This window comes from Plasmodium coatneyi, chromosome 10 (assembly GCF_001680005.1).
Source record: "Plasmodium coatneyi strain Hackeri chromosome 10, complete sequence".
NCBI lineage: Eukaryota > Apicomplexa > Aconoidasida > Haemosporida > Plasmodiidae > Plasmodium > Plasmodium coatneyi.
In genome coordinates, this window is record NC_033565.1 from 832,437 (window position 1) to 852,553 (window position 20,117).

General features: G+C 43.3%; 6 protein-coding genes across 6 annotated transcripts; 4 read left to right on the forward strand and 2 right to left on the reverse strand.

Moving 5' to 3' along the window:
• Positions 1 to 120: 120 nt before the first annotated feature.
• On the forward strand, positions 121 to 4,416 carry PCOAH_00029840 (Uncharacterized protein; the record flags this gene model as incomplete). The annotated part of the gene is made up of 1 exon (XM_020059786.1): positions 121 to 4,416. The coding sequence occupies one exon, from the start codon at positions 121 to 123 to the stop codon at positions 4,414 to 4,416; it is 4,296 nt and encodes a 1,431-aa protein (XP_019915426.1).
• An 884-nt stretch (positions 4,417 to 5,300) lies between these two features.
• PCOAH_00029850 (Uncharacterized protein) lies at positions 5,301 to 6,014 on the forward strand (the record flags this gene model as incomplete). The annotated part of the gene is made up of 1 exon (XM_020059787.1): positions 5,301 to 6,014. One exon carries the CDS (start codon positions 5,301 to 5,303, stop codon positions 6,012 to 6,014), a length of 714 nt encoding a protein of 237 aa, XP_019915329.1.
• A 391-nt stretch (positions 6,015 to 6,405) lies between these two features.
• On the reverse strand, positions 6,406 to 8,556 carry PCOAH_00029860 (Eukaryotic translation initiation factor 3 subunit B; the record flags this gene model as incomplete). The annotated part of the gene is made up of 1 exon (XM_020059788.1): positions 6,406 to 8,556. One exon carries the CDS (start codon positions 8,554 to 8,556, stop codon positions 6,406 to 6,408), a length of 2,151 nt encoding a protein of 716 aa, XP_019915231.1.
• A 2,294-nt stretch (positions 8,557 to 10,850) lies between these two features.
• On the forward strand, positions 10,851 to 11,765 carry PCOAH_00029870 (Capping protein (Actin filament) muscle Z-line; the record flags this gene model as incomplete). Its single annotated transcript, XM_020059789.1, has 1 exon — positions 10,851 to 11,765. The coding sequence occupies one exon, from the start codon at positions 10,851 to 10,853 to the stop codon at positions 11,763 to 11,765; it is 915 nt and encodes a 304-aa protein (XP_019915480.1).
• Positions 11,766 to 13,111: 1,346 nt separating this feature from the next.
• On the forward strand, positions 13,112 to 15,499 carry PCOAH_00029880 (Uncharacterized protein; the record flags this gene model as incomplete). Its single annotated transcript, XM_020059790.1, has 1 exon — positions 13,112 to 15,499. The coding sequence occupies one exon, from the start codon at positions 13,112 to 13,114 to the stop codon at positions 15,497 to 15,499; it is 2,388 nt and encodes a 795-aa protein (XP_019915468.1).
• Positions 15,500 to 16,433: 934 nt separating this feature from the next.
• On the reverse strand, positions 16,434 to 19,852 carry PCOAH_00029890 (Uncharacterized protein; the record flags this gene model as incomplete). Its single annotated transcript, XM_020059791.1, has 3 exons — positions 16,434 to 16,510; positions 16,612 to 16,750; positions 16,898 to 19,852. The coding sequence occupies 3 exons, from the start codon at positions 19,850 to 19,852 to the stop codon at positions 16,434 to 16,436; spliced, it is 3,171 nt and encodes a 1,056-aa protein (XP_019915363.1).
• Positions 19,853 to 20,117: the final 265 nt, after the last annotated feature.

A 20,117-nucleotide genomic window follows, 5' to 3' on the forward strand; every position in this document is an offset into this window, starting at 1 on the left:
TACGGGTAAAAACCCTCACGATAAAAGAGGGGGTAGGAAAAAAAAAAAAAAAAAAATTAACATGTTATTCCCTTCTCATAAAGGATAGACACAAGTTACATCCTCGAAAAAAAGTGGAACATGAAAATCGTAACCATTCACAAGGGTGAAATTGCACAGATTAGTAAGGCCAATGGAGACCCCCCCGAGGGTTACAATACGGACAACATTAATGGGCATATCAGCGGTTGTGAGAAACCCGAGGGGGTTAGCTCCCCATTGGAGAAAAAGTTCGTCCGTGACCGTGGTGTAAATCTCCTACGCAGTAATGAATCCCACGGGGAAAAGGAGAATTCGTGTGTTTCTAGTAACACCGGAGGAAGTACCCCCGTGGGTGGTCGTGAATATGTCCGTCGTCCACAGAACACCACGGGATTTGTGCACATTGGTGAGGGTAACGTCGAAAAGGAGACAAGTCCAACACGAAGGAACAATCCCTGTTGGGGAAGAGGAACAAACGGAACACCTTCAACAGAGTACCAACGTAGCGAAGACGCCGAATCACCACCTTGCCGTCATTCTAACTGTTCAGTGAGAAAAAATAATTTTTCTAATGGTGGTCACTCCCGATTGGTGAACCCCCCAAATGGATTTCTTCCCAACAGGGGTGGTAAGTATACATCGAATGGACAGGGTGGGGAGGATCAAAACATTTATTTTCCTCGTTCATGGAAGGGGGGAAGACCCAACTGTGCATTCTCCACCCCTGTGGAGGATCGGATGCATCCTAGTCGAGGAGGGAAGGAGGAAGAAGGAGATAGAAAGGAAATGATCCCCCACGCGTATGAAGCAGAATCGACTGTCGACGGGAAAAATGGTCCTATTCTTCCAGGTAGCACCAGTGGAAGCACACGGAATAGGGCGATTTTCCACCATCGTGAAAAGGCTGAGGAAGGAGAAAACCGTCCGAAGGGGGAACAAAATGTGCATAGATGCTTTTCGAAGTTAATTGAGACGAAGGGAGGAAGAGTGCAGCTGCAAAGTGAAAATGGGAAGAGGCTCACACAAGTGAATCCCCGTTCCGTTGGCGAGTGGAAGAACCAGTTAGAGGGGAACCACGGAAAGCATCTCCCCCAGGGGGATGCAATAATCGCGAAATATGCACCACATGGTAGTGGTAAAAGTAACGTGAAAAGGGAGCGACTCCCTGCAAAAAGCCAAAAGGGTGAAATGGTGATGGGATCAACTACATGCCAATCGGGGGGCGGACCCGTCTGTAAAGGGAATGAAAAAGTGGAAGAGGGCAAAAGGAGAAAAAGAGGCAAAATGGTAGGAAGCGCAAACAGTATATGCATAGGGGGAGAAAAGAACGAATCGTTCGGGGACACCCACACGAAAGACAAGAAGGAAGAAGAGTCATCCCCCGTGAAAAGCCTCCTAGTGTTCGACGAAATTACGAACACATGGAACATCCTGTGGAAGTACGGAGGCGTATCGATTATAAAAAGCTACAGCATAGATGCCGGCGGTTCTGCATCTAGGCATGTAGCTCTGAACGATCTGCAAAGCATCAACAACCTGTATGGTGAAGTAACCACCGGTGTGGACAACGTCACTCCTGAGAAAACGTGGGATCTCATGAGAAATAAGATTTACAAAAAATTTGGAGACAAATACTTTTTTATAGGAAAAGACGATGATCGGATGAATGGAAATATAAGCGAGAAAAAGAACAAAACGCAAGAGTTGCAATATGGTAAATCAGACGTGAGTATTGAATCCATCGCTGAATTTGTCTTGAAAATGCGAAAGAAGCTAAGGGAGGCACAAAACGATGGGAACCGTGTTAAGTGTGAACAGATTTGCAGTATGGGTCATGATACAAAAGGAGAAAGTGGGAAAAGTTTCAACGTCGAACGGAAAAGTGTTATTCCATTTGGCCAATCAAGTGAGGATTCATCTCTCAAGTGCGAAAAGGAGAGGAAGTTTAGAAAGGGTCGAAGCAATGAAGGGGGTTCTGGGCAGGAGAAAGAAGGTGCCGTTCAGATAGGCGAAACGGAAGAGACCCCAACGAGGCAGTCGAAAGGGAAAGAAGGACTGACCTTGAGGAGACCCACAGGGCAAGTGCCAACGGCAAATGCGGAGGAACGGAGAGAACTGATGCGAAGAAGACAAGAAAAGAAATTGAAGGAAGAGCTAGCACGGAAAGAAAGAAAACTACGCAGAGAAGAAGAAAAGGAAAAAAAAATCCAAATGAAGGAAGAGAAAAAGAGAATGAGAGAAGAAAAGAAAAAACTGAAAGAGCAGGAAAAGATAAAAATGAGGGAAGAGAAAGTTAACTTAAGAAAGCTAAAAAAGTTGGAAAAGTGGGAAAATTCAGAAAGGCTGAAGAGGTGGAAAAAAATGAAAAAGTTAGAAAGGATGGAAAAGCTAGGCAGATTAGGGAGGCGGGAAAGGATAGAGAGGCAGGAAAAGCTGGAAAGGCAGGGAAGGTTAGACAAGTTGGTAATGATGGAAAGTTTAGACAGGACGGAAGGACTGAACCCCAAGGGGAAGTCAACCCAGGTTGATCGGACTGATCGGGTAGACAGCGTGGATCCCATCATTGAGGATGGGAGAACCACCAAAGGGAACACCTCTGCAAGCAAGTTGAACTCCTCCCCCGGGAAGGATGAAGGCAATAGCCCAGATCGTTGCAACAAACTGGGGGAGACCAATTCCACCCCCGATTTGGTCGCAAGTGTCTTGAAAATTTCACTACAGGAGGAGGAAAGGAAAAGACTCTTTCTGGAGAAGAAGCAAAAAGTGTTGAAGGTAATGCGGAAGAATGTCCTTGTTCAGGGGAAAGTCTACCTGGACGGAGGCTACGGTGATGATGCAAGTGGGGGTGAAGGAAGAGATGAATGTGAAAATTTTGGAGATCACGCTTCGCCGGGGAATACGGGCAGTTGGGTAGTCTCGTGGGTCCTCTACGGAAGGACGTGCAGGAAGAGGTTCCCAATTGAAGATTACGGTTTTGAGGAAGCCAAGCAGATGGCGGAAAAGTACAAAAGGGACCGAGTGAATTTTATCCTAAATAACGTATCTGAATATGATACCTACGTTAGGGAAGTTCTGAGCAGCGATCCGGAAGAAGGCAGCAGGTTGGATGCATGCACATTGGTGGCATCCCAAGAACAACTACACCATGAACAGCTGATTGAGTTTTGCTGCGGGTTGCTGAAAAACCCCGTAAGTGAAGAACACTGGAAAAACAAGGTAAAATGGATACAAAATAAAAAAAGCTGGAATATTGAAATTGTGAAAAAAGAACAGAATAAATTTATCAGAGAAAAAATCTATTATTCAGAAGAAAAGTATGGCTACATAATTGGCAAGTGTATAGCTGTCTATGACTACCTGAACGCAGAACACAAACTTCTGAAAAATTACTTCGACGTGAATGTAGCCAATTTACAGTACGATAGTAAAAGACATGCTTGGAAAATTTCTAGATACGTTCCTAATCAGCTGAATAAGAAAAATTATTATTTTGACGTGGGTGTGTATGGGTGGATGTATTCTAGGAAGCTGGGTCTTCTGTTGGCCATTTATTTGAATACAAGGAGACCACTTAAAGGTGATGAGGAGACGCTAAGTAGGAGCTGCTCTTTTGTGAGGCATCTTCAGGAGGATTCCGTGGAGGGGAGCAGATACCTTTTTCGAGAGAACAGTGTGGGGGAAGATCACTCTAAAAGGGTGGAATCTAATTTTCACGATGACGTAATTGAAGGGGCGGATTTGCCCTCACCCAGTGGGCAACATAACCCCTGCAAGGAAAAGAGCGTAAGACATTTTCATGCAAATGTAGTTGTGGAGGACAATGAAGTAGGCAACTCCTTCGATGGTACGTGCGAAGGGGGGTCACCAACTAGCAGCATCGTGGTCAACCCCGGGGAGGAAGAAAAAAAGGGGTACTTGAACGCCCCGTGTGGGTCCCCGGACGGAGCTTCGGAAGATGGTCATCCTGTGAAGATGGATCGGGGGAGCAGGGGGGAGGTCAAACGAGGGCGGAAGCGAAAAAAGAAAACGAACGCCGAAGAGGAGCGAACCATGAATTGCGGAACGGATGATGAAGGTCCGACAAACAAAAGGAGACACTCCCAGAATGAAGAAGAAAAAATGAAAAATAAAACGACACAAAACGGAAACGACTTGAAAAAGTTGTACGAGACGGTCCACAACAGAAAGTACTGCCAGCTGAAGGAAATGCACACATGTGGTGAGAAGGAGCTATTAAATTTTCTCTCCAATGAAAAGGATAGAGCCTTGTTCCTGATGGAAGACATACACATCCAAGGGGAAGACGAGCACTATTTGGTGAACATTTTGGAAAATTATTACTACTACAATTTGTGCCGGAAAATGCTCAAAGTGAGGAAGAAACTTTCCATGTGATTTTTTCAACACATTTATCCACAATTATTTTTTTCTCAACATTTTTATTTTATTTTTTTTTTTTGTCGGAAGAGTTAATTCAGTTTTGTTAGCATGTGTGCCTGACGGGGTGGAGTTACCCCTAGTCGTTCGCCCATTCGGGGAAAGTTACAGGGACCATTAGTCAGTTGGTTCGATCTGGTGTTCACGTATGATCATATAAGTCTGTAGGTTCCCATTATATGCGTTTTTTTTATTTTATTTTGGGGAGTGGACACCATGTTACACTATTGTACTACTGCGTCAGTGTGTTGTTATCATTTTGCAATTTTTTGAATAAATTTCCTCCTTTTAGAGCATTTTTCATCGTTCTGCTTTATTATTTTTTTTTTTACAACAGTTGTTATTGTCTTGGTATGAGAACATCGCCATGCCTATTACACAGTTTATTTATTTTCTCTTTAAAGGTATCCCCCGCGCAGCTAGCCTTTTTTTGTGTGTATGTACAGGTTAGCGGAAAAAAAAAAAAAAAAAAAAAAAAAAATCCAGCACGGCGACCACACACGGACAAACATACGAACATACATAGGAACATGCATAGGAACTGCATGCGTGTGTGCCCGTGCGTAGTACCTTTACTTACCGTTACGTGAAGATAATTTTTTTAAGAAAACTTTTGTTATGAAGGAAAACTCGGCTTTCACCCTTTTGTTGAGAAGGCATTTCCATTTTGTCCACTCGGTTGGTTTGGCTGTTTGAGCGCCCGGTCAGGAAAAAAAAAAATCGTTACAATTTTGAACATCCCAAAAAAAGTAACTCAACGTGGAGGCAACGCGACAGTTGCTCGTTCCGTTTTGTGAGATGATCATCCCTTTGTAGGGACTCCACGTGGCTAACCTCCCCCAATGGATTGCACAACAAACCTGTATGACGGTGCGTTGAGGGGCAGTCCCCACTTTCGCTGTGATGGCGACTTACAGTCTGTCAGGAAGCACTTCACCAATTTCACGGAAAGTGCAAAATTGAATTTCCCCCTGGAGGTAGGCACTCCCAAGGAGAAGCAGAGGAGAAGGCACGAAAATGTGTTTGACCGATTGACGGATGAGAACTTTTACACAGGAATGCACAAGCAGAAGTTTGACACGTTAAGGAGCAGGGCAGCCGCGAAAGGCACTTCTCCAAATTTTAACCCTAACCACCTACTAACGGGGGGATGTCCCCCCATCGAACAATACCCAGGGACGATTTTTCAGAAGTGCAAAAGATCCGTTGTCACGCCGGGGACGCTGGGGGTGCAAAAGTATGGAATTCAAATTGCACAGCCGAAGAATATTTGGCTGTTTCGCAACGGAGATGAACACCACGAAGGGCTGCTTTTCCTAGTCAAGTCACACATGCACAATTGGAAGTCGCTGCTGAGCGAAATTACCAAAGTGCTAAACCCCACCATTGGACCTGTTAGAATTATTTACAACGCGAACTTTCACCAGGTTCGCACAGTCGCAGCGCTGAACGATGGGGAGAAATACCTTTGTACATCTGGGGAACCCCCCGCGCGTTTGGACAGGCTGACTCGCTTCCTCAGTCCCTGGGTGATGCACGGCAATGACCCCCACTGATCAGGTAGCTGTGCTAGCCTTATTAAGGACGCTTCAAGCACAAATGAAAAAAATTGCCAGCTATACTCTGTTATGGACGCGGCGCGTAACATACACCACAATGTGGGTATTTCAATTCTTCCCTGCGGATCACCTCCTACGAAGTGGGCATACCGGAAATACACCTTGCATATGTTATGTGTGAAAAAGGGTATTTTTTACGAGTTCTTTCTGTGAGTAGTTTTACATGTTGATGGATGGACATGAAGGTGGGCGCAAATGGTGACCCAAATTATACTGTGCAACAAGCACAAATGTATTCAATTCATGCAGAGCATTTGTAAATTGTTACAAGGAAGAAAAAAAAAAGGGACAGGTCGGATAGTTTTTTTTTCACCACCCGGTTTAAGGTTTATGCGAATATTTCCTGCTTGACGGAGAGGACGTGCTCAATGACGACGGTCTTCTCCTCCCACTCGAATTGGCTCTCGAATTGCTCCCAATTCTTCTTGAATTCCTCATACTCCTTAAAGGAGTGGAAGAGCTCCGTGACTTTTTCTATCCTCTCGTTAAATGACTCTTCTACAGCTTTTCGATCTGTTATGAGTTGATTTCGTTTGGCTTGTCTAACCTTCTCATCCATGACGTCAAACTTTTTGGAGTAATCCTTTAGGTTATTTTTTATGTCCATTTTTTGCTTGTCACTGAAGAGGGACTTGGGGTGTGGTCTAAAGAAGAACTGAAAGAAGGAGGGCTTCTTAATGGTCATTAGGCACCTGCCTTGGAAGGACCATATGAAGAATCCCGTTTCGCTGTTTTCTTCTCTGTAACTGGAGCTGGCTGCGTTAGACATACTGGAGACGGATGTGACTAGATACCTTCCACAGTTGCTCCATGAGACGGAATTGGCCAGGAGGTGTTCATCCTTATGTATGACTTCCACTTCATCGTTCGTATTGAGACAGCAGAAGTAGAGTAGACCTTCCGAACCTAGGGAAGCTAGGATGAAGTAGGATCCCTGTGGTGACCATCGCATGAAGTTCATCTGGCTGTTAATGTCGAAGGTGCTGGTCCACTTGGTATTTCTAGCCGTTCCTTTGTTTTCAATTTTGTAGAACCTAATTTGTTGTCTGCTCGTGGCTTCATCTCTGACGATTAAGGCGAATCTATTACTATTGGATTCTTCCCAGTGGAACTGCTTCGTCTTTATTCCATCTATTTGGACGTTATCGACGGGGATGTTCTTTTCTCTGATTCGGAAGATTTCCAACTGGGTGAATTCTTTCTTGCTCTTCTTGCTGATCTTTTTCTCGATGGTAGTTTTTAGACACAAGTAATCTCCCTTACTTTGCCAGTGAATCGACGCATGGACTACGTCATAAATTTTTCTAGAAACGAGTTCCTTCCTCGAGGGTATATCTACCAGGATAAGTGTCCCTGGGGTAGTCTTCGTGCCTGGAATCCATATAGACATAATATTATCTACAGGGGACCAATCGAATTCCTTAACGAAGGTGTATTTAAGGGGTGTCCTCTTCTTCTCATGGTCTTCCATCAAAAGCATACTTGGCAGTTCATACACGTAGACCTCTTTCTGTTTTCCCATACAAGCAATATACTTATCGTCTGGGCTCCACAAGAAGTAATGGTAGCTCTTATCCCTGGCGCTATATTCTGGCGTAATAAACGAACGTAGTAACTTTCCCGTTATGACACGCCAAATACATATGGACTTTTCATTTCTCAGCGAAGCAGGGGTTCCATCCCATGTGAGGACATAATTTTCATTGGGTGAGAAGCTAATCTCTTTTACACTTTTATGTTGCAGTCGAATGAGTTTTTCAAAGTTGTCTCCCCCCCAAAGGGCTATACCTGGGTTGTGAAAACTGACTAAGTAGGACCCTTGGTTACTCCACTGGACACTGGAGAATGGAGCACTCTTCTTATACGTCGTGTAAATAAGTTGTGGTTCCTTCTCGAGAGGATCGAACCAGTGCACTTCAAAGTGGGAATCATACCTAACGATGAATTGTTCTCTGCACCTTTCATCGTATAACCACCACCTGATTTTTTCTCTCGTAAATCCAACCACATTAATTGGCATAACGTGTTCATCCCTACTTATGATGTTTTCTATGTCGTCCATTTTTGAAGCTGTTAACACGTGTTTTGCATCCAGCTTTAGCTTGTTCAGAATTTTCACTGCTTCATTTGCCTGGAAACTGTCATTAAAGGTGACGAAGCATATCCCTTTCGTCTTCTTCTCATCGTCCACGGGCATGTATATTTTTATATTCAGCAGAGAGGAATCACTTATTTTGGCGTTCAAATGTCTTATGAACAATTTTTTTAACACCTCCGCTAATCTGCTGTGCTTCTCTTCCTCTACCTTTGGAATGCCTAGTATGGTCACTATTTTGGGGAATTGGGTTTCCAGCGTGATCAGTGCTTCCTTCTCTGCATACTTCTTGTTCAGCAGTTCCTCATCTCCTTCATCGCTGTCGTCCGACAGGAACTCCTCCAGCTCCCTATCGCTCAGTTCGCTCTCCGGGACCTTCACCATCCTAGCGTCGTCACTGCTACTATTACTGATTTTGTCACAATTGGTGCTGTTTTTTTTTTTTTTTTTTTTTTTTTTTTTTCAGGCGACTAGCCAAAATGGAACCACGGCGTACATATTTTACAGGGCCCCCCGACGAGATGCCACGTGCCGGCTTGACTAATCCCTTTTTCAAGTGGATCACCTTCAATTCAATGGCTTTGCTAACGTTGTCACTGGCACGGGTCAAAGGGAAATATCCTTCAAACTCCTTCTCTTCACGAATTCCCGACAGAGGTATAGCAGCTACTTTTTTTCCTGAGCGTATAAAAATTCCCGTTGCGCGTAAATATGCTGCGTAGGAAAAAGCTTATATTTTTGCATACGCCTCTAAGCGTTGGTGAGTTTGCAGAGGGAGTTATTTTTTTCGCTGCTTTTGTTTTTTCCGTTTTTTCTTATTTTTTTTCTATTTCTTTTTACACTCTCTTCTACGCTTCGCTGCTGGGATGCTTCTCCTCTAACTGCTACGCTGTTTCGAAGTTACGTGTCGGTTAACTTTTTTTTTTTTTTTTCCCCTTTTTATTGCCGCTTAAAAATTGGTTCTTTTTTTTTCTGTGGGGTAGGAAGTAACTCCACGCCGGAAAGCCTTGGGCCCCCCTTTTGCTGCGCACCGGTACTGTCGCCTTTCCAGGTCGTCGCATATGCAGAGAAGCAGTGCATACATTCGAGAGAGCACCGCCAATCGGCGAAGTGAACCTTTATGATTGTTCTTCCCATGCGTTGTAAAAATGGGAAGCACGTGTATATATTTTTTTTATGTGCATTTGCATACCCGCGTGGTGCACTTTTTTCCCCTATAAATTCGGCAACGTTGCATACGGCGCGGGAATTCAGTCAGGGAGGCGCCTTGCAGAACCCACACCTTTTTGCGGATTTATTTTATAGGGACTTTGCAAAGGGGAGAAAAATATATTTTTCGAAAAATGCGATGATTTAAAAAAAAAAAAAAAAATCCTCTCATCTGGGAGGAAGTGGGGGAAATAACTTTTCCTTCCCGGACGGATGCCACCAAGTTATGCCGCAAAATTGCTTTCCACTTAATGGGGAAAAAATAACTAAACCGTAAGTCATACACGGGGTAAATTTTACCGGACTGACAAATTGCGCAATTTGGCAAAATAGCTCTGCGTAGTGGAATGGGGTGATCCCTGACATTACACCCCTTTTTAACAGGGCTAGGTCACCGAGCCCGTTTGGCCTGTTGCTCAGGTTTATTCCCATTAGGGTACCCCATTTGGTATTTATCCAAAAGTGTGTTTTTTCTTTGCAATTTTGCCAAAAGGGGAGCTGTGTTCCCACATGGGCAGAATATGTAGACCCATTTTTACCTGCACGGTTAGGCAAAAACATGTGGAGCACTTCCTATGAAGGGGTGACCACACAGCAAGAAATCACATAGTATGTCCTTTCACACAATTTCCGAAGGAGGTATGTTCCAAAAATCATCCTTCGTCCAGTTCGTTTTTCCAATCTGGGAAGCTATGCTGTCTTCCTACAATCGGAGGAGCTCATCTGTGTGGTACATTTAGTCAAATTATTAAGGTGACCTATCCGTGCCAGCTTCTTTTTTTTTTTTTTTTTTTCCCTGCATTTTTGTTGCCACGCGAACATAGTTGTAAAAATAAGGGCATTTGTGCTGGTGAAAGGAAATGCTGTTAGCCACTCCGAGTTCTACGCATACCAACTTAGGGTCATTGTGATTTATTCTATTATCCCCCGTTTGAGCTTTTCCAAAGGGAACATTCTTTCACGTGAAAAAAAAAAAAAAAAAAAAAAGCGCAATGGCGAAGGGATGATACTGGTCTGACCACTTTGCACACTTTATGCATTCGCATTGTGCGAACGGGGGTGATCTTTTTTCCCATACCCAATTTTAATTTTTTACCATTTGGCATGCACGGGAAGGGCGATTTTCACTTTTCCAAAAATGTCAAATGGGCAAGTGAGTAAATGATCAAATGAACTGACCACTTTGCGGCGAAAAAACGCAGAACATTCTGCGATGAGACAGAATAGGACCAACTAGGTCAGGGTGGCTTCCGCGTCATTTTCCCATTTTGCGGGACCTTCCCAGACGGGAATCGTTGCCCACGCAGGTGTGTACAGAAGGGTATATATCTGTATGCGTGCACATATATACATATGTAGACACAAGGAGAAGCGCACACTCATTGATCTTCCCCTTTGCACTGCAAGTGTAGCACTTTCTACATTGTTACCCCCCGCTGCTCCGCATCCCAACCCCAAGGAGGCACAAAATGGAGGAAGCGAAAATCGAGGCCGCCCTGCACATGTGCAACATTCTCCCGGCGCACTTATTCGAGGAGACGATCAAACTGTTATCCAAAGTTGACCAAAACTTAACGAACAATATTTTGATAAACAAGGAAGGGCCTATAAAAATAAAATTCGATAGCGAACAAAATAAACACTACCTTGGGAATATGTTCAATAAAGAGAAGGATTCATATAGGTCTCCCTACAGTAACAGGTACTACCCTGAACATTGCCCAAATGGATACATCCCATCGGAATCCTTACGCACGCTGGAAATGTTGTATAACGAAATGTATGACCGGTACAGGAAAGCATACTACATAGGTGGATTGTCTTCCGTTTATCTGTGGCCAAATCCAATCGAAGAAGGATTTGTCGCATGTTTTTTAATCAAGAAAAAGGAAAATTACGACACATGCACCAGTCTGACATGGGAAGGTACACACCTTATACAAGTAAGCATAACTCATGTAACAATTCACTACCAAATTTCCACCACTGTAAATTTTTTTATTAAAAAAAAAAACGAAATGACCCTGTCTGCTTCCATCAATAAAGCTTTGGAAACCCCCAAGAAGGTGTCCAACGTTAATTTGGTGAAGGATAAATATTTCCACATGCACAACATGGGAAAAATGATTGAAGGTATAGAGAATTCGCTGAGGAAAAGTATTGAATATATTTACTTACCAAAAATGAACGACATTTTGAATTCCATCCGGATGGACGATTCGTTTTCGTCTGGTTTGCATAATGGTGATCGTCGGGCTGATCAGAACTTGCGCGCCATTTCGAGCAACATCGCTTTGTCAAGAGAGAGTATACAGGACGAGTTGAGACAAAAATTGAAAAGCAGAGAGTTGGACACCGGGGCGGAGTACTCCCTTCGGACGTGAGTAGATGGAGTGAAGAGGCCAAGTGATCATCCCTTCCTTTACACTGAGAACATGTGTGTATCGTTCTACATTCGCGTGCCGCATATGAAAGGGGCTTGCTCAAAATGAGTGTGAAAAATGTATCAAACTGTAGGGCAGACAGAATATATCTGTACACATGTATCCCCCCCCCCGTGTGTGCATTTCTGCATACACACATCAGTTACATGTATCTGTCCCCCTTCTGTTCTTTCGCTCAAAAGTCACCAAATGGAGGATCTGTGTAAGATATTCCCCACAGCGCAGTCGTCTACCCTTTTGTAATTTTCCAATTTTTCCAAAAAACGATTTATTATGTTTCCTGCCAAACGGATGAAATGGTGTACAGTTGGCTTTTTTACCTGAACAAAAAAAAAAAAAAAAAAAAAAAAAAAACAGCCAAATTGTTCTTATTTATTTTTTTTTTTTTTCAGGTGTACAGGTTTGTGCTTAAAAAAAAAAAAAAAAAAAAAAAAAAAAAAAAAAAAAAATTTTGTCTGGTATTTTCCCCTTCTACACTAATTGGACAGCGTGTATTTCACTTTTCCAAAAAAGTGCAACGGAAAGGTGAAAAACAATTTAGGGGAAAAGAACGTAGACCTGTTGTTTCTTGCAAACGGGTGGACAGTTGAGGAAATGCCTATATAACTCTGCATACACCCACAAAAAAGACATTCCACACGAACATGTCTATACAGGTATTAGCGTTTTTCCGTCGTATTTTTTTTTTTTTTTTGGCCTCTTTATTATGGGCCCAACGGTGAAAGTCACCCGTTTGGCAACCCCCGTTTCTTCCTCTTAAGACCCTTTCAACTCGCTTGTCAATTCGCTACAACGACTTTTTTCTTCTTTACAACGTAGTGAGGTTGCAGTTACGCCAGGTTTTGTATCCCCCTTGGAAGACTAAGAGGGTAAAAAAAAAAAAAAATACAGCGAAAGTAAGAAAATATTATGTTTCCCGAAATGGGAAGGTAAAAAATGAAGAAAAGGGCAGCGTGAGCAAATTTGTTTCGCTCTCTTTTCTCATCTGTGCACTAGGTCACCACTCAGTGAACGCGAGTAGTTTGATAACCCTCTTTCAGCGTCGATGCACAAATAGACATGGTAGTTGCGTCGTGTTGCAAAGGGAAGTCATAACTTTGGGTGACCGGCCCGGTCTACATTCCACTAAGCACCATCTCCGTAGCGATCATTTGCCTGGCGCACTATATTATATTTGCTAAATCGAGCGGTTTCGTACCAACGTGCTTGCTTTGGAGGGAGGATCACTTTCCCAGTGAGCAAACGCGATCAGATAACTTCGCTAAGCACCACTAACGCTAGCCAGGATGCATAAAATAGAGCAGCTCACAAAAACGCTCAGCGATGAAGACAAAAGACACATCACAGACCTGATTGAAACGGGGCAAACGGAGCTGCTGAACCATGAAGGAATAAACGAGAGAAACATCCTAGACATAATTCAACAGATCAAAGAATTCGAACTGGTGTACCCAGATGGGCTGCGCACCTACGTGGAGAGAGCTAAAACTTTGATGAAAAAATCGGAAAAGAAAATGCACAATTTTGCACACTGTGTGATAGAAAGACCAGATAATTTAATAAAAATAAAATTCCCCTGGGGTGATATGATGCACCAATTGGGGGGAGGTACCAGGGAGGAGAAGATAATATATGAACCGGATGGGCAGTGCGATGTTCACTGCGATGTGCAGCCCGATGGAAAGGAGGACCCTTTTAATGTGTCGACAAGCACGTCGAACCAGAGCAGTGTGGAGTTCTACGCGAATGGCACTTTTGTCCATAACGGCAACTTCGTCTCCCCGGAGGAGGGTGAGACCACTCCACTGTCCCAAAGGACGCTATCCCCCAGGGAGTTATCCACCACAGGGTTATCCACCACAGGGTTATCCACCACAGGGTTATCCACCACAGGGTTATCCACTACAGGGTTATCCACTACAGGGATTTCCACCACGCCACTCTCCTCTACTTCATCCCATGGCGAAAGTTACGACGCGAATTTGTACAGAAGTAGTTACCTCTCCTTAAGTGATGAGCCAAAAGGGAGGGAACAAAATAAAACAAACACAGAGAAGGAGGTAACCCAAGCCAGTGGAATTATCGCAAAAATCGACCAGTACCTACACTATGAGCAGATAGGACTGAGCCAAATAGACAAAGTATGCTTCGTGTTGCTAGCGGGCGGGTTGGGCGAACGATTAAATCACAGCGACATCAAATTGAAGCTACTAACAAATTTAGTCTCAGAAAAAACGTACCTTGAATACTACTGTAATTATTTGAAAGTTTTCCAAGAGTATATAAAAAGGAAAAAAAACAAAGAGGTGGATATCCCCTTCATTATTATGCTATCCGATGATACCTACGAACAGACAGTCACCTTCTTACGGAGGAACAATTTTTTCAACCTTAAAGAGAACCAAATGTATTTTTTAAAGCAGAAGAAGGTATTATGCTTTAAGGACAGCGAAGCGCATATCGATTTTGTTTTTCAAAATGGCTCCTTTATCCTTTCCAGGAAACCACATGGTCATGGGGACATCCATTCTCTCATTCGAAATAACGTTCCTTTGGACGCTCTGATAGAGGCAGGGTACAGATACTTGTATTTTTTCCAAGACACGAACGCATTATCCATGAAGGTGTTGTTTGTATGTTTGGGGGTGTCCATAGAGAAGGAGCTTCATATGAACTTCCTAGCCATTTCGAGGAATCCAGGGGAAGAAATCGGAGCCATTTGCAACCTAATCAACACGGATGGTTGTAAAAGAGTTGTAAACATTGAATATAATTTTTTAGAGTCTATCCTGACTGGTTCGGGGGGACAGGAGTTGGTGGATGAGGATGGGTTTTCCTTCTTTCCTGGCAATACTAGTTCTATTCTCTTCGAAATGAGGACATACAATGAGTTGCTAAAAAGAACTAATGGAGTCGTTCCGGAATATGTTAATCCGAAGTATGCTGACCATGAGAGGAAGCATTTTGTTCGGGCTGCCAGAGTGGAAAGCATGATGCAGGACTTCGCCTTTCTGTACTGCTGTGTGGGGGAGGAAGGACCAGGTGACGTGTCACACGATGTTACTGTGAACAGCATGGAAAGCTATGTATGCAAACGGGGGAGAGTTGGAGCGACCCAGTTGGATAGGTGTCTTTGCTTCTCTCCGGTGAAGAATGACCCAGCCAAGGCGAAGAGGAAAGTGCAAAGCGGCATACACCCAGAATGCATGTTCAGCGCAGAAGCAGACCTCTACTACAGCAACTGCGCCTTTTTACAGCTAGCCTGTCTATACAATCGAAAGCTGTTCCAGTTAGACGAATTGGAAGTGAAGACGTTTAACGGGGTTCGCTATTTCCTTCCCCCCAAGGTTTTATTAGAACCGCAATTTGCCTTTACCCTAACCGATCTGGTAAAAAAAGTCACAGGAAATATATCCATTAGGCGGAACTCCACCTTATGGGTGAAGTCAGATGCACTCATTCGAAATTTACATCTGGACGGGGCACTCATCATTGGAGGGGGTAATTCTGAAGATGGTGTTTCCCTCCCTGTCGTGTTGGAAGAGAACCTGTGTGTGCGGAACAGGGGGGATGAGCTGATTGCCCTTTCGGACAGTGGGGAAGAGAACTCCGAGCAGCTCCAAATTAGGGGGTATAAATTAGTAAAAAGGGAGGTCCTAATGATAAACAGCTAGGGGGACAAGGACGGTACTTAATAAATGTGTTTCCTTTTTGAATTCATTTTGTGGAGGATTCTTCTTCTTGATGAATGCACCATTGAGGTGATGTTTTATGTGTGCCCTTAAGTAGTCACCCCGCCGCGATGATTATATAAACGGTGCGTACACACAAACATGTTTGGTGCGTATGCCTGGGTGTATGCAAATCCTTTATCATTTTTTCCCTCTGTGTTGATTGACTCATGCAAGTGGAGACTACTTACTCTGTGTGGAGGCTCCACCACGGAGCAACGGCAGGGCAGCTTCCTTATGGATGTAGTGGGTCCACCAATTTTTTCGTTTCCCCCCATTACATTTCGTTCGATTATTTTTACTTAATGTTACAGGATGAGTCGGAAGGGTAATGATAGGCCGAATGGAAAAAAAAAAAAAAAAAAAAAAAAATGCAAAAGGAAATCACCCTTTGGTAATTATGTGCCAGGGGATAGGACTACATGTGTGCACCACCAATTTCATTTTTGGGAACGATGTCAAATGGTGTGACGAGCTCCCCTTTGAGGGAGAGAGGGAAAAAAGGCCTTGCCACAACACATTCGACATGGAGATAATAACAGTAGTGTTGTTCGTTGCTATTGTGGTGGCACATGATAGGTCGCCAAAGCGAGTGAACGAAAAAGCCAAACTCTTCTTCGAGAAATTGTTGGGAAGACATAGGTACAGTGCACTGCAGCGTCGGGGTGGATATACCAGCGAGCCAAAATTTGCTGCTCAATGGGGGCAGAAAAAGATCAGCGGCACACAAAGTGGTGCTGCATGGTTGTACATTTGTATGCGCCCTTCAGGGGGAGGAAGTAAGAGGGGCATAAAATGGTGAAGCCAATTTGGTGGATGGTGAAAAAAAGAAGCCACGTAAATGTTGCCAAAACGATTTGTTCGGGGAAAATTGAAATTAATTTTTTTTCTTCTTCTTCCTCTTGTTGTATCCTTCTTCGTCGTCGCTTTTGTAGGCGAATCGTTTTTTGTCATCTGCAGGGGAGGGGAAGAAAAGAAAATTGGTTACAAGGAGGTTATCATATCGGCCGATCAGCATATTGGTCAATCACGTAGGTGAGTGATTCTTTGTGTACCTTTTTTGGCCCGCTCCTCGAGCTCGTCCCAAGAGAGTCCCTCATCATCGGAGTCTTCCTCGACTTCCCCCTCGCCGTCGCTCTCCGTGGCAAGGCTCTCATCTTCGCTGTCGTCGTATTCGCTGTCTTCCTCGGCGCTCTGCAGTGGGGTGTAAAAAACGTGCAAAAATGGAAAAAGTGAATAAGTGTGAAAAAGGTAAACACGTGTGAAAACGGGTTCTCACTCCAACTGGGAGATTCAAACTACATGTGGATGATGTGCTATCCAGTTGACACTACGCCATACCATCTCCGACTCGTCCAGCTCGTACTCATCGTCATCATCCTCATCCTCTGCTGACTGTTCCTCCTCCTCCTCGTCGTCGCCAAGGAATCCGTCAAAACCCTTGGATTCGACAAACGAGTCTATGTCGGCCAAAATGGTCTTCAGAATATTTCCCCACTGGAGGTTGTTCTTTCCTTCATAGTAGACGATGTCAATGGTGGTCAGCCACTTCTTAATGGTGTCTAAGTATTCAGTGGGGATGACGTCAATTCGCTTGACCGGTTTGGTGTAGTCCTTAAATACGAAGATCATATCGAAGTTACGTAACCCATGGTGGATTCTTTCAAGGGAGGCAATTTCGATGTCTTCAACGGAGAGGATAAAAGGAGGCCACTCCACCAGATGGTTAATGGTATTTGCGGTGACAAAAATTTCTACGTTGCTTTTGTTTGGAACTCCAGAGAAGGTCAATTCAGGGTAGGGAATTTCAAACTCTATTTTTGACGTATCTTGCATCTGTTGTACAAAATTTTTAAATATCAGATTTAGTCTATTTTTTTGTTCTCTTTCTTTCATTTCGTCATGCATTTCGTCGGGATCGTAGACGTTCCTTGCTTTGGCTCGGTCGAGGTCATCGATTTGTGTTCCCGCTTCGCAGTAGAACTGCACGTCCAGCGTCTTTTTCTTTCCCACCATTATGTACCTCTTCAGGTGGAAGTGAATTAAAATGATTAGCTGCCCATCGGAGGGTTGATAGAACGCGTACTTTATGTCGTCGAAGAGGATGTCAATATATTCCGTGGTACCTCTAGAATTGGCTGAGTATCTAAGCCCATTGGTATGCAGTTCCAACGTTCCAAGGATTTTCCTTCCTGTGAATATATTTGGCCTAGTCATAAGGTCTCTCAGAATAATTCTTCTTCCACTTTTGTTCAGAACAAGTTTTTCCTGAGTGTGTTGCGTGTCATTAACATCGGCTTCCACCTCCTTCTGCCTGACGTGTTTAATGAGTTCCTTCACCTGCTTCACAATGTTTTGGAAATGCCTCTCATCATTTGATTTAAATATTAGCTCTTTTATGTATATTTCTTTTTCCTGCAGCGTGGGGAAGGTACTGACGTCTGCTTTTAGGACTCCTTGTCCGCCAGGCACTTGAAAATTAATACGCAGAACGTATATATCATTGTTGTCCTCATAATTGGAGCTGAGATTCTTGACAGTGGAAACGTGGAATGGGACGTGGGCCCCATTTATAGGGAGTAAAATGCACTCATGTTTGTTATCTACAGAAATTATGTTTGGTCGTAAATCTCTCGGAAAGAGATCCACATCGTTATACGCTTTTACATCTTCCAACTTTTTAACATTTTTTTTATTTGGATCTGTATAATCGCCTGTTCCCTTGGAGAAGCGAACCTTAATTTCGTTCATTTTTTTTTCCTTCAGTTCATTTTGTCTTTTATTCAGCTCTTCCATTTCTTGCTCATTATTGTGGGCTAGTGAATTTTTGTTCCTCCTCCTGAGTCGGTCCGAAACGATGACACTAGCTGCGTTGTTAAGAATGCTAGCGGAAATTCCCGTTTTCTTTTTATTATATTCTCCATTTTGTTCCTTCTTTTCACTCTTCACGTTATTTTCCACTTCGTCTTCACTTTTGCTGTCCTCCAGTTCATACGAAATGGTGTTGATTTCTTTGCTGATGGAATCGGTGAGGATATTCACTTCTCCTTCGTCATTTATGCACACCGTGTCGCTGATCCATATGGCAAAATTATTTTTGTCACCCGCGGGTACGTTTTCAAAACCGACGGATAAATTGTAGGAAGTATTTTTCTGTATCATCCCATTGTTGTTACTTTCCGTGATGAGAAAATCCTTTTCCATAAATTCAATTCCTATGACGTGACCAATGCATTTGACAAAGTAGTCCTCTACATCGATCTGACTCAAAGTGGAGTAATCCTTCTTATTCCTTTTTATAAAACTAAGGGCCTTTTTATACACATCTGAGTAGGTGCTATTTACCTGAAGGCATTCCTTAATGACGTACTTTTCGATGGCCAGGGTAAAACTGTACAACTCCTTATGTTGCGTTTTTGCGTTTAGCAAAAGTGTCCTATTCACGTTTGAACAGAGTTCCTTATATTTGACTCCAACACCTACCAGTATTGTACCCTCATTCTGGGAGAGGTAATTTTTATTGCTGCTATTTTTGTAATTTAAGGTGAACTGATTTCCACTCTGAACATTGCTGTAAATGACATCTATATCGTCTATATCTACCTTTAGCTTTTCCTTCAATTTTAAAACGCATTTTTTATTTTCATGAAATTTTAACGCTTTATCCTTTATCTTATCATGACTTTGGTACTCCTCACTGTCTAGAGCATTCTCAATTGTCGTTATTAAAATATTTTTTAAAATGATACAGGCAATGTCACTTCCACTTTTCTGTATTTTCATATCCGATTCGGATCGAAAGTTTAGCAGAAACTTCAATTCGCTATTCACATCTATCTGCGGAATTTCTAAACTTTTTACAAAACTGTAACAACTTTCGAAGAAATTTCCCGTGGCATCTTTATCCTTCAGAATGGCTATCTCCTCCGTCCCTGCATCCTTTATCATTTCTCTAATTTTAGTAAAATTTTCCGTATTGTCATTGCTTCTTTCCATCACTTGTACGTTTTCCACGCTGTCCAACAGCGGCTGCAGGAACTTTTTCTTCTTATCACTCGTTAGGATGATTAGCTTTTCCTTATTCAGGAAGAGAAAAAATGTTTCCGTCAGTTGGTAGCCCATCAGCCACATCTGGAACTGCTCCTGCGTCGTGGCATTTTCTTCCTTGCTCGACTTTCCCGAGAGGACACAGAATGCGTTACTCTGTGAAAAACTTTTATTTTCCGAACTCTCCCAGAAGGAGAACACCAGCTTCAGCTTCGCCTTTGCGTTTTCAATGTCCAGCGACTCGTTCATTTTGGCAAGGCGGTGAGGAAGTAGAAAGGAAACTTGTTTCGCGATCAGCACAATTGGCACCTTCTTCTGATGACACGGGGTCTGCTCCTACTCATGGCCACGTCGGACGGACGGACCCTTTGGGAGCCTTGCCGGTTTGCCTCAACCGAGCTGCGTGCCGATCACTTCACCCTCTATGCGGTGGAGTAAATATAAGTGGACTACCGAATGTATGCTCAATTGTGCGTTGCTCCACTTCCGGTTGTTTCTATTCTCAGCGTTACAG